We start from the raw sequence: 13,696 nt of genomic DNA, 5'->3' as shown, positions 1-13,696 counted from the left end.
CGATACAGAGGACACAGATTCATATGGGTTATGTGTAGGTGAAGTTATTCGTGTGTTATTTGTTATTGTCAGTTCTTTGCGTGTTCGTGTCTGTGTCTCACGGTCGGGTTTGGTGGTGATCCTCAGGGAGGCGGAGCTCTCTCCTGGTCCCACGTCATTGTAGGCGATGACTCTGAAGCTGTAGCTCTCCTCTGGTTTCAGGTTGGAAACCGTCAGCTCCAAAGACTCGGGCTCCGACACGTTCACTGACCGCTCCCTGACACAGGAAAACACAAAGAAACAAATACATTTTTTTCATTAACTATAAACACATTGTTCTTTTTCATATTTCATATTTAACATTTAATTATTTAATTACGTTAAACCACTTATTTTCTGTTCGTTTGACTTACTATATTGACTTGTGTCATAAAACTGTCATCATGCCTAAACCTTTTAAACCAAGAGGTGATACACACACCCATATGAGAGACAGCCTAGTTTTATTTTGCAGCAGCGCAGATAATCGGAGCTCTAATCAGATGTAATCTGTGTAATCCCTCCCATGACTCCGGCTAATCCTCAGATTACAGCACCTCTGCAACCTCCACAGTCCTCAACTGATCAGCAAATAACTGAAGAAACAGATGCAACAATTATAGTGTATTTACAGTGTATTTACACTGCATTTATAGCATACAGCGTGTTTCCACTGCTGCATCAAATGCGCAACTGTGGCTTCACTGTACAGAGGCTGCAGAAAATATTGTTGGAGTGATTTTCATCTGAAGGCTTTTATTTGTTATTTATTTATTTTTTAATTTTGCTTTCCAAAAAAAAAAAAAAAAGTGGACTTTTATCTCAATTTGATTTTATCCAGTGAGAAACACAAAGACACAGCCCACACAAGAGAGAGCGTGTGTGTGTTTGGTTTCTGGATTGTAACTGATCCAGAACTGAGAGAATAAAAACCGTTCAAATAGTTTAAAATCAGTGAAGAAAAAATTTTGTTTCCACTAAATAAATTACTGCCACCAGGGAGTGAGAGAGTAAATGAGCAGAAAGCAATGAAGAATGAATCACAATTACTGCTCTTAAGTAGGTTCGACGTGCATGACTGTTCAGCTCATTTCAAGGTTTTACAAAGTGTAACAAAGTGCGATTCTTAAAGGAACATTTTAGATAATAACCTTATTCATTTACAAAGAGTGAGATGAGAATAAATAAATATCAATCATGAGCTGTAACCATTTCTGGAAGAACTACGGTTTATTCCTCCACCGCTGCCTTTTGTGTTACAGATACAGTCAGTGAACATAGGGTTTTGGTTTTTGGTCTGTAGAGACATGAAGGTGCCAAACACATCAATGGTCATTATGATTCAAAGGCCTCATGAAGCTGAATACAATCACTTTGGCTGTTGTTGTTAGGAAACAGTTCCAGCACCTGAGATTCAGAGGAGGATGAAAATGTGTGATTCATCAATGTGGGACCAGTACAGACACGTGTGTTTAGCCTAGCTTAGCACAAAGAGTGGAAGCAAGGGGAAACTACTAGCCTATGTCCGTCAAAGAAGAAGATCCACCTTCAAACTTTTTTTTTTTTTTTGTATGAGTAAGACCCCTCATGATTAATCAATACCCATAAAACCCATTAATTTTTCAATTAAGGTCCAACATCCGGGAAGCGTTGTTACTCCGTTATACGGTTGACTGAAGATTTTTAAGGAGTTTTAATGGGTATTCTGCACAGTTTAAAAAATTCCACTAGTCTCTTAAACCATTTACACGTAAAACCATTTACATAAAATACAGTTGTGTAATAGCATTGCCAATTCTCCACCATTTGGTTAACTCTAGGTTTTTCTTTTACCCCCTAACTTTTATGATGTCACAAAGCCGGGGCTTTATGGGGTTTTAACCCATTAAACATACATTCACAAGTTCCACTGATGACCCCTTAAAATGTAACAGCCCATTACTGTGTTGCCAGGTTTGAGCTCTCTCAGCAAAACCCAGTCAACTGTGAGTTTTCACCTTAATTGGAAGTATGTGTTAATGGTAACTTTGTACCCTTCAAAAAACCATCAAACCGTGCACAAAATACGTCACAAATATATTAATAAATAGCAATTAATTTAGTAATCCCAATTTGAGTCCCATTACACACCACATGCATCTCATATCAGACAGTTAAGTGAATTTCTTGGGAAAGTTTGTCAAGATGTCATCAGAATCCTCAGGATTCATCCTCTGCAGGCCACGAATGTCCCGTCAACCAGGCTGTTGGGGTGTCCACGTCTTTGGATCACAGACAGACACACTAACAACGCAACAAATCAACCAACATCAGCAGCAGCAGCAGGAGCAGCAGCAGTCAAGACACAAAGGCTAAAGAAAATACAAAAGGTGAGCAGAGTTCTCGGGGTTCACGAATCCATATTTTCCTCTGAGCTGCTGAGCAAAAGGCAGACGGTCCGAGCTGGATGTCGAGTTAAGCAGCAGGTTTCTGTTTCTGTCCCACAGTGTGAACTCTGTTTGCCCTTCAAAGGCCACAGTCTGAGGTCAGGCTGCAGGAAAACAAATGACCCTCAGACAGAGACTCTGCTTTCGCTGCTTACACTTTCACTCATTTCCTCCCATCCGTCCGGCTTTTCTTCTCGTTTTTCCTTGGTTTGTAGGAAGAATGGACCAAACATCTCTCACTTGTCTGTTTTTAGGCTTTTAGGCTAACTCACATCAAATGTATTTACATCTACGCTGATGAGAGGAGCAGATGAAGGAGATCCATCCATGAGCTGCGTGTATTATAGCAGGTAGATGAGTCATTGGACCAAATCTGTCACCTGACAACAACATCAATACGGGACAATTCTACATAACCCTGCATTACATTCAGTGACCATGTCTTTAGCTTTGTCAGTGGTCTGTCTCTATGGAAGTCAGTGTCTGTCTGTCTGTCTGTCTGTCTGTCTGTCCACCACTTTGATCCAGATCCAATATCTCAACAACTATTGGATGGATTGCCGTGAAATTTGGAACCCACACAGGTGACACCCTCATTAGAACTTCCTGTCAGGTGATCAAATAGCTCGAAACCTCCTACCCCCTAGCCACGCTAGTAGCCTCACAGAGCTGCCAGCATGGCTGCAGACTCTTAGTCTTGTTTCATATCCAGTGTTAACGTTTTTAAAATTCTTGCATCTGACATTATCTGCACATGGCAAAGTATGGATAGGTCTGTGACTGTTTGCATGTACAGTAAGTCGTATGGTGTGGAATCATCCAACATAGACAGAATTCCTAAGGATACTGGGAGGAAAGTCCTGCACAGACCCACTAATTCAAGGCTCTGGGTTCTAGGGGAAATCCAGTCTACAGTCACAAAATATGCAGGGACCAGAGACACCAACACCTGGTCCACCTTGTTATCATGTAAATAGTTAAACTACTTGCTTGTGACAGGTCGTCGGCAATTTGTGCACCTAGGCAGCACCTGTGCACCTTAGTGGACCGACAGCATTTATTTCTAAGAGCAGGTGTTACTGCTGACTGAGTGCAAAAGGTACACTGTCATGTGGCTGTTAACATGAGTGACATTGCTTTTTGTGACAGACTGAGCCTGTGTTATCACAGGTGAAACTCAGAAAAGAAAAAAGGAAAAAGAAAAAAATCAACCCTGCAGTGAATAAAATGAAAACCAACCTCGTCTTTGTTCTGTTTGATTTAAAAGCCCAACGTTTCAAATTGCATGAAACTGTTCCTTTTCATAAAAACAGGCCTTGAGTAAATATAATATCGCTGGCATGCAAAATAATGGTATTTATGACTACCCTAACGTATTCTGAAAATAATAATATCTGGTATGCTGGGACATGTAGGGACTCTGTCAAAAGCCTTTAAATAAAGAGACAAAAGAATTTCATCTTCTCACTCCCGTCTTGCCATCTCCCTCTCTCCTGTAATCTCTCATTTTCTCTCTCTGTGTCTCTTCCTCCCTCCCTCCTCGCCCATTTTCTGCAAGTTATTAGTGCTGACAAAATCCATCTCTGTATTTTTCTCTAAGTCATTAGAACTGACAAAACCTCTGCCTCTGTTCCGTCTGTAAGTCATTAGGACTGACAGAATCTCTCTGTCATATTGTTTCATGATGAAACCTCAGCGGCTCTTTTGTCCAGCGTACTGTTCAGAGCCCTAAAGCACTGCAGGCCAGTTTGTCCCTGAGGTAACAAAGCTTAAAAGCCTGGATGTGAGAGCCTTCAGCTGTAGCCCCGACTGTCAGAGGTTACCATTTAACATCAGCAGGGGACTCGCCAATATGTCACCCAGGCATTTTCTACTAAATGTTCAGAACTGCTGTGTGCAGCAGAGCTGGGAGTGTGGGAAAGAAGTGTTGTCTTTAGGATACAGTTAGTTTACAACTCTACACCATCAGGCCTTTGTCCCTATATAACAACATGAAGCTTCCTGTTTTACAGGATCACAGTCCTAAAAGGAGGACCTGGAGTTCACACACTCTCAAGTCTACAATAAAGGTTCATCCACCTTATTTGCTACATTTTCAGCATGGCTCTATAAATGGCAGCGTCGGGTCCAACACTGTGGCCCAGACCCAAATATCTCAGCAACTTTAGGAGGGATTTCCATGAAAATTTCTGACTTTGGTGATCTCTTGACTTCTCCTGCACCAGCATGGTTGAAATTCAACCATTCTGAGGTTTGGACTGTTGATTGGAAGGTGTCACTTTGAGTTCTGCGTAATATTGGCTTTTTTTTTTTTACTATTTTATGACATTTTGTTTGGTTTACAAAATGTTATAAAATGTTACTATTTTATAACATCTTGTAAACCAAACAATAAAGGGAAGGAAATAGCTAGCAGATGAATCCATAACGTATCTTACATAGTAAAATGCTGCTTGAACATCAATTCTTCACAATAATAACAACATCTATAGTAGACCTGCCTATCAGTCTCAGCTGTATTTCACAGGAAAGTCTGAAAATGTAAACAGCCTGTGTTCCGACCTCCTGGCTGGGATCCAGATCCACTGCCTTAGAGGAAGGATTCAGAAACTATGTCAGACCACACATACCAAAAAAAAAAAAAATCCTGTCTTACCTCTCGACTCCATCCTGGGAGTAATAAACGCCATAGGTCTGCACAGCTCCTCCAGACTCCTCCGGGGGGCGCCAGCTGAGTCGGACAAATCGGCTGGACACTAGGACAGGGACCAGGTCGCGGGGGGCAGAGGGGAGGGCAACGCCTGGGCTGGGGGACACTGGTGGGGGATCAGAGTAGGAGGAGTAAGTCAAAGGGGTGCCAGAAGGAGCAGGAGGAGCAGGAAGAGCAGGAGGAGGGCGAGGAGGAGGAGGTGTGTGGGTGGGTCTATACTGAGAGGGTGTGGCCTCTGTTAAGAGTACATTCAGGCCAAAGGGGGTGGAGGTGGGGGGTGGGGGGGTTGCAGGGACAAGGACAAAGGACGACGGGGGGCAGGTGGAGAGGAGGTGCAGGGGACGAGCAAAGGAGGCGAAGCAAATAAAAAACGAAAGGAGTAAATGACAGATGAGCAGATAAGGAACAGAAAAGATGTGGAAAAGACAAGAAGGAAGAAAAGGAGGAAGAAAGTGGTAAAGAAGATCACAGGCAAGAAGAAAAAGCGACAGAGCATCTAAAAAGCTTAGCTATCAATCAACAGATCAATCAGTCAATCATCTGAAAGTAAAGAGTGCTGCCTGCTCTCATGTTAAATCACAGCTCAGAATACTCTGATCTTATTCATGACTGACAGCTCAGCTTTAGTGGTTTCACATTTCAGACACATGTTCTTCAGAGTCAGGATTTTGCTCCTTTCAGAAAATGATACATGGGGTTTTGGAACTTTGGACTTTTTTTTAGTGTAGTTAATACACTCATATAGCACTAGGTCAGTTCTACATCCTGAGGTAGAACGTGAGCAGTTCCTGAACAAGTTATAAGACAAAAATGAGAGACCACGGACTTCAAATCCTGAATCTTTGAACCAATATAAACCAGTGATCTGTATCTGGATATTTCAACTGGACAGTGACATCTGATCATGGGCCTTTCTATTTATACTGTGTATTAATAGATGATCTCTAAAGGTGACATTGTGATTGGATATTAAAATGCAAGTTATGAAGGCAGAGCTGGCTGATACAACGTACAAGGCAAGGGTCACATGACAGATGGAGACAGGTGAAGTCTTCACAAAATCTATGGTTAGTGACGGAAGGACTACTTACAAGGCTGGCTGTGTAAACTACTGCAAGCTAACTGCTATGAAAGTAGCCAGCTGAGAACACGCTAGCGCGAATCAGTCACAGTAGATCAGTAGTTTTTTCTATTCCCTCTGGCCTAACCCAGCCCTCCAGCCATTTTGTTCTCAGGACTGAACATGTGAAGTTACCAAGCTAGTTTGCTAACTGTCTGTCTACTGGTCAGTCTACGTTCCTACTCTCACCTATGGACAGGAGCTTTGGTTTGTGACTGAAAAGACAAGATCTCAGATACAAGTGGTCGAAATGAGTTTCCTCCGCAGGGTGGCTGGGCGCGCCCTTAGAGATAAGGTGAGGAGCTCAGTCATCCAGGAGGAGCTTGGAGTACGGCCGCTGCTGCTCCACATCGAGAGAAGCCAACTGAAGTGGCTTGAGCATCTATTTAGGATGCCCCCTGGACGCCTCCCTGGGGAGGTGTTCCATGCATGTCCCACTGGGAGGAGGCCCCGGGGAAGATCTAGGACATGCTGAAGGGACTATGTCTCTCGGCTGGCTTGGGAACGCCTCGGGGTTTCTCCGGAAGAGCTAGAAGAAGTGTCCAGGGAGAGGGAAGTCTGGACGTCCCTGCTTAGACTGACTGCTGCCCCCGCGACCCGGCCCCGGATAAGCAGATGAAGATGAAGCTTATTCAAAAGACATCTTTGTACTATTAATTACTGTCTCATAACAGTAATTAATAGTCTTATACATGACTTATCAAGAGTCACCCAATGGGCAGACTGAGATAACAGGAAGAGGTGGAGGAACTGTGTGACCTTTCAACTTATAGAGTGGACATTTTTCATAAGAATGTGTCCTCCATGTGTTTTCCTGATCCAGATAAGATTTCCATATACAGATCACAGGTTAATACCAGGTGGGGGTCACTGTCCATCACTGGCACATTTTTGGCACAAACCATAAATAATGAATCATTTATTCTTTTATCTCAGCCACACATGAAGTTTTCACACTACAGGAAATATACACTAGCGGTTCCTGGTCACAGAAGAGAACGTGCAGTGAACATGGTTTCCTGAATATGCAGATTTGTTTTCTGAAAATGCTGATGTAAATAAAAGAATGAAAATAGAAAGAAAGAAAAATGACTGGATGTGCAGGTTGGACACTAAAACACTTTCTTTTGTGATTGCTCAGATTATTTCATAATTTTATTGTTAATCACTCTCTGTATTCAGGATCAGGTCAAACTTGTTCTTAAAGATTTCAGTATCAATTTCCATCTTACATTCTCTGAGCAAGAATACACAATTTTAGACACTTCTAAAATCTTAATTACCCGGCAACTCCAGTGAGGCAGAATCATTTCTGACGTTCAAATGTTTGACAGTATCAAGCTCTTATGCCAATATGTAACCAATCGACCAAACATAAAACATTACTGTGGCATTACAGTTGCTGAATTGTATAAATGCTCCTGTTTTCACTGGTTTATTTGCTTGCCACATTTTCCTGAGGCTTTAAACACTCGTACTGAACCCTTTGTGTCTTCTATTCTTTGTTTAGCTCATCCTTCCTGTCTGCCTTCTTTCATTTCATGAGTCTTAGTTTGTGTACTTTGGCTTTTGAACATAGAAGTCAACTCTAAACGAGAACAAGAGGACGAAGTAAGCTCATTATGTGATTGGGACAACAGCCTTCTTCATTCTCTTCACTGTGATACAATTTAATAGTGTTCTATTTAAGTCTGGAGACAAGTTTATATTTAAGGACTCAAAAGAACATGGAGGCAGAACGTTAACTACTCAATAAACACATTAACCTGAACTCTACCTTCAGCCAAAAGAGCTTTGGCACCAATAAACTTTCAACCTCAACTCAAAAGCCCAATGTTTTCAACAAGTCTTCCAAATCACGTTGCCCACTCCCTCTAGAACAACACATTTGATTAGGCTCAGAAATGATTTAGTTAGGTTCAGGGAAAGATCATGCTTTAGGGGCTTTATTTTGGGGCCTTGCTGAAATGCCTGATGCTATCAAAGTCTCAAAGTTTTTCAACCTAAAGGAATTCTAAGTTATCTTGTGTTTGAAAGGCATCACTGCCACCTGATGTGAATTACCCAGAGCTGCTGAGATAAGACTCTTCTTAACAGAATGACAACAGACACTTTCACCCAGCCAGAGAGAGGAAATGTTGACCACACACTCGAAATCTAAAGAAATCTCAAAACTGCTTTTGGTGATGCAACATCAGTTTTAGTTATGACTCTGGCAAACATCCTCTAATATTGTTGATGCGTTTGAAATGCATTCTGGGAGACAAAAACACCCTCGATAAAATGTGGGCAGGAGAAGCACATCTGAGCATTTGGTACAGCTAAATGTGGACTTCGAATTGGGACAGTACTGATAACGTCTCTCAAGTTCAAAAGAGCCTGAGTGGAGACGGGAAATCGCCCCGAGTCCCCGGAGCAGAGCGTTTGATGTGTGTGTGTGTCTGTGTGATCAGCAGTGTTACTGTAGTTGTTGCTTTTAAGTTCCCACTAATCATGCTGATGTAGAGAGCAATCCTCAAGGAGGAACACGGCAATAATCAATGTACCACACACACACACACACACACACACACACACACACACACACACACACACACACACACACACACACAGCTGAGAGAAATCTAATTTATCCCTCAGGTCAAAGGTTGTGATCGTCCACAGAGTCTTTAAATGCTTTTGTCTGTCATGTCAATAAAGCTTCACTGAACACACCCACATTTCACACACATGATCGCTGTAACTATGATGTGATGGGGGAGGTGGAAAAAAAAGGGGAGAAAACGGGAGGGGAGAAAAGGAGAAAGATGGAGAAACTGAGGCAGAAAAACAAGAGAAAGAGAAGGACGTGATGAAGAGAAAGAGGAGGAGAGAAGATGAGGAAATGGAGGAGGAAGATTTGAAGAAAAGGGCGATGGAGGAAGAAAATGAAGAAAGAGGAGGAGAGGAAGGAAGGAAAAATGACAGGTGGAGACTAAGAAAAGAAAAGGATGAAGAAAAGAAGAAGAAAAGACCAGAATAGAGAAAAGGATGGAAGGAAAAGAAACATGGATATGAATATAAAAGGGAGAAACAGCAGAAGAGATGAAGGAAGAGAAAGAGGAGGAGGAAAGATGGGGAAATAGTGGAGGAATATTTGAAGAAAAAGGAGGCGATGGAGGAAGAAAATGAAGAAAGAGAAGGAGAGGAAGGAAGAAAAAAGGATAGTTGGAGAGTCAGAAAAGAAAAAGATTAAGAAAAAGAGGGAGAAAAGACTAGAATAGAGAAAAGGACGGAAGGGAAAGAAACATGGATATGAATACAAGGGAGAGACAGGAGAGGAGATGAAGGAAGAGAAAGAGGAGACAGAAAAGGAGGAGGAGAAACTCAAGGACAGGAGGAGATGGAAGAAGAGAAGGAGGAGAAAGAGGAGGGGGATGTGGAAGGAAAACAAAAGAATGGAGGAGAAGATTTGAAAAATAGGAGAATGGAAAAGAGGAGGAGAAAAAACAAGAAAGAGGAGGAGACTGAGGAGAAAGAGGAGGAAGACAAAGGGGAAGAAAGCAAGAAGGAAGGAAGTGATACAAGGAAAGATAGGAGAAACGAAGGAGAAGAATGGAGAGAAAAATGAGGAGGAGGTATGGGGAGAAAAAGAGGAGTAGATGGTAACAGAGGAGTGTTAACACACCTCCTCTCGTCTCTGTGTGAGATGAGATTTCGGGGTGTGAAGGGCGGATTCGTTCCTGCTCGGTGACCCGGCCACAAAAAAGCCGAGCTGGCGCTGAGCAGTAAAGCGTCGCTCTCTGCCGAAAATAGACCGGTAGTCTAGATAATAGAGTCAGACACCACAGAAAAAGCGCTGGAAAACAATCTGAATAAGTGCTGAAAATTACACTGCAGTCTGCACGACGACAGATGATACCTGTGCGTGGACACACACACACACACACACACATTTTCCCATCACTGTGTCCATTTTCTACAAGCTGCTCTGCATTTATATTGTTTCTGCAGCTTGAATGATCTTTAGGGGAGTTTGGTTTCAACTCTGAGGCCTCAACAGTCAAGAAATCTGGTATTATTTTGTTTTCATTTTTTTGTGTTATTTTGAAAAAAAAAAAAATTATGCACAGGAGAATCACAGCTAATGCATAACAAAAGACTGATTCTACGATGCCGCAAAACTAAACACAACAACAAAGGCTGTCATTTCAGCACAAAACACAGTTTGTGAACTTTAACGTGTGATTTTATAAATAAAGGCACAACTACTACCTGAAACAACATTTATACACACACAGACGACCTTATATATATACAGCAAAGCATTGTGTGTAATACACAGTGCAACAGTTGTGTCCACAGTGCTATAGAAATATATAATAGGTCTCCACTTCAGACAGTGTATGTCCACATTCCACTACATGTATAATGACTATAATGATTAGACACAGAGGATAATGGCAGATGAAGTGTTACATTCATGAGTCTGATCAGGCTGTTGGACTGAGGTTAAGAAAACACGAGTTGAACACCTGAGTCATTCTGTTACTGGGGGAACATTTCACCTCAACAAATACTGTGTTTCTCAGTAAAACAATCAGCTGTTCCTTCAGTTTAAAATACTTTCTAGCTGCAAAGCACTGAATCATTTTTTTTTTATATGCTAAGGGAAAGTAGGTTTTCCCTTTGCCAGCTGTGTTACAGACAAACTGTATGCCATTACAGACGTCCTACAGAAGCTCTGCGTTTCATGTGACATTCATTATTAAGGACTCTTGTGTTGACAGTGACATATGTACATTTTTCTCACAAATCTGCCTTGCAGGTCACTTTGATAGTTCTAAGAGATTTTATGCTGAGAGGGTACGCCGCTAACCATCAGCTCTATATTCATACAGAACACTACATTTTACATTTACTCACAAGTGAGGAAAAAAAAAACCCAACTACATATTAGAGGAACAAGCTTTTGTATGATAAAACATTCAAATAAATATTCCAGTAACTGGTGAAGGGTTCAAACAAGTGCTTTTAACTCACATTCAGAATTGAATTCATTCAATTCATACTGAACATTACAATTACTGAACATAAATATAGATTTATTTATAATAACTTAAAGTGACTTATACATGAGTCAAAGAACAAACACACAGCCCTCCTCATGATTCACTCACAGACACACACACACTCTCACACACACCCGTCCTCATGCAGTTCTGAGGGACGACAAAATACACTGATCTACATCACATTAAAAACGTTACCCATGAGTGGGCCCTATATTGGGGCAACTTGGTTGCCAGGTAACCCCATTTACAGTTTCCCTATTTTGACTCATGATTTCAGGGGCAGACTCTGTCTGCCTGAGCAGAACCTCAAATCTGAACAAAAACATGATGAACCATTATGATGTAGGTAGCATGTTAATATCATGTGTTATGTTAGATAATGTCTTTAAAATGTCCACTGAGGGAAAATGACATCATGTGACACAGGTGGCCAGGAAAAAAAAAATGTAGTATGGAGAATTTCAAAATAAGTTAAAAAAAAATAGAAAATATTGAGTTTAAGGATATTATTCATTATTTTTAAACCAGACAAACGTGACAAAAACTGTCAATTTAAGAACATCATGACTGTTTCAAGCTAAATGATCGTGGTGCTGCTAACTGTCAGTGTTGCTGCTGCAGCAACAACTTTTACTATCTGGTGTGTTAATCTGACTGTTATCTCACACTTACATACACAGCTGAAATACACAGACACATACTTTTACTTTCTGTGGTACTAAAGTCGTATAAATACATTAAGGATGACCTCTGAAATGTAGAACAGATGCAGGCTAAATCTCTCCCTCTCCCTCTTCATCATTTGGCCCATAAATATTCTCCATATCCCTCTCCCCCCCCCCCACACACACTTTCTCTCCTTCTTTTTTAACCTCTATTTATGCAGAGGAAGACTGCTGAGCTTGTTCACTCGCCTCAGCTTCACCCTGCTCTCTCTCTCTCTCTCTCTCTCTCTCTCTCTCTCTCTCTGCACTCAATTTCAGGGCTCATTTCAGCCAGCTGCTGTTAAAAACGTCTGTACCACACACACACACACACACACACACACACACACACACACACACACACACACTCACACACACACACACACACACACACACAAACACACCTCCTCTGTGCCCTCTAGTTTTAAATTCCTCTAAAATGGATATTTATTCCTGTAAATCTCCATTGCTGTGGGTGAGTGAGTAAAATCTCTAACATCTTAAGTGTGTGTGCATGTGTGTGTGTGTGTGTGTGTGTGTGTGTGTGTGTGTGTGTGTGAACTGTGTGAACTGTGTGAACTGTGTGAACTGTGTGACCTGACCGACCTGAAGGGGGAAATTTACTTTAAAGGATGAAAGTTGAATAGAAGCACGTAGACACACAGAAAAAAAAAACGAAAAAAAAAACCAAGCAGACAGGACAGGTCGAAGTGAATACACCAGCACAGGATAACAACTTCTTTTGCCATTTAGCTTTTTGCAGATTTCCTTTCTTACATTAATTAAAGTTTAGTTTTTCTCACCATGAACAAATCCCATGCACAGAGCCAAACCAACAACGGATGTGTGCTACTAACAAGTGTTTTGTGTGTTTCATGGCTTCATTGTTGTCCAAAAATGATTAAAAACACACTGAGAGACACGGTTGCACCGGGTGACATGCTTCTCCATCACCATGAACACACACACTGTAGTTCATTTTGACTGTTTTACCACACACACATACACCGCCCTGCTGCCCCAAATGTGGATTAATCCGCCAGAGAGAATAGTCCCCAACAAATGCAATTTTCTCCTACTTGAGTGATGTTTCATTCTCATTTTCACATTTCTATTTCGCACATGTTAAACACAACAACATGACCCAACATGTCAATAACACATGTATTGTATACGTGTGTGTGTGTTTTCTAATTTGGAGTGAAAGCTCTGTGTGTGTCTGTAGTTTTATAGCTACTCATGACAGTGTGTCTGTGTTTGCAGTAATTTACTGTGAAAGCTGAGTGTGTACATTAATTTGCCCTGAAAGCTGTGTGCACTGTGTGTCTTTGCATACGTGTGTATGTGTGTGTGTGTGTGTGATTTCCAGTAAAAGCTCAGTGTTACAGTGCAGTAATTCCAGGTGTTTTTCTGTGGTGCCACATGCTGTTCTCTGTGTTATTACTGTGAAAGCAGGAAATGCGGGTCACACACACCAAACTTTGAGACTGTTACCACGGCTGAAAAAAAAAACAAAAAAAAAAAAAAACGCAAACACACACTGAGGTGACCTTAGACAGCTGACCTAACAATCTGAACAGCCTGTAACAGTCTGTAGTTCTGAGTAAGAACACATCTACGCTCAAGTTCACCACAACATGACGCACTTTAAGTCCAAAATACCA

The 13,696-nt window shown here is 41.5% G+C and overlaps 1 protein-coding gene across 1 annotated transcript in view; it reads right to left on the bottom strand.

Moving 5' to 3' along the window:
- Positions 1-13,696, bottom strand: part of dcc (DCC netrin 1 receptor) — a 154,461-nt gene that overhangs the window by 83,595 nt on the left and 57,170 nt on the right. The window contains exons 8-9 of the mRNA XM_041059116.1: positions 5,101-5,260; positions 102-256 (exon numbers count right to left, since the gene is read on the bottom strand). Of these exons, the coding sequence (XP_040915050.1) occupies positions 102-256; positions 5,101-5,260 (315 nt within the window). The remainder of the gene's footprint in view (positions 1-101; positions 257-5,100; positions 5,261-13,696) is intronic.

This window comes from Toxotes jaculatrix, chromosome 16 (assembly GCF_017976425.1).
Source record: "Toxotes jaculatrix isolate fToxJac2 chromosome 16, fToxJac2.pri, whole genome shotgun sequence".
Lineage (NCBI taxonomy): Eukaryota > Metazoa > Chordata > Actinopteri > Toxotidae > Toxotes > Toxotes jaculatrix.
The sequence above is the reverse complement of the archived record's forward strand: the minus strand, read 5'-3'. Positions and strand labels throughout refer to the sequence as shown.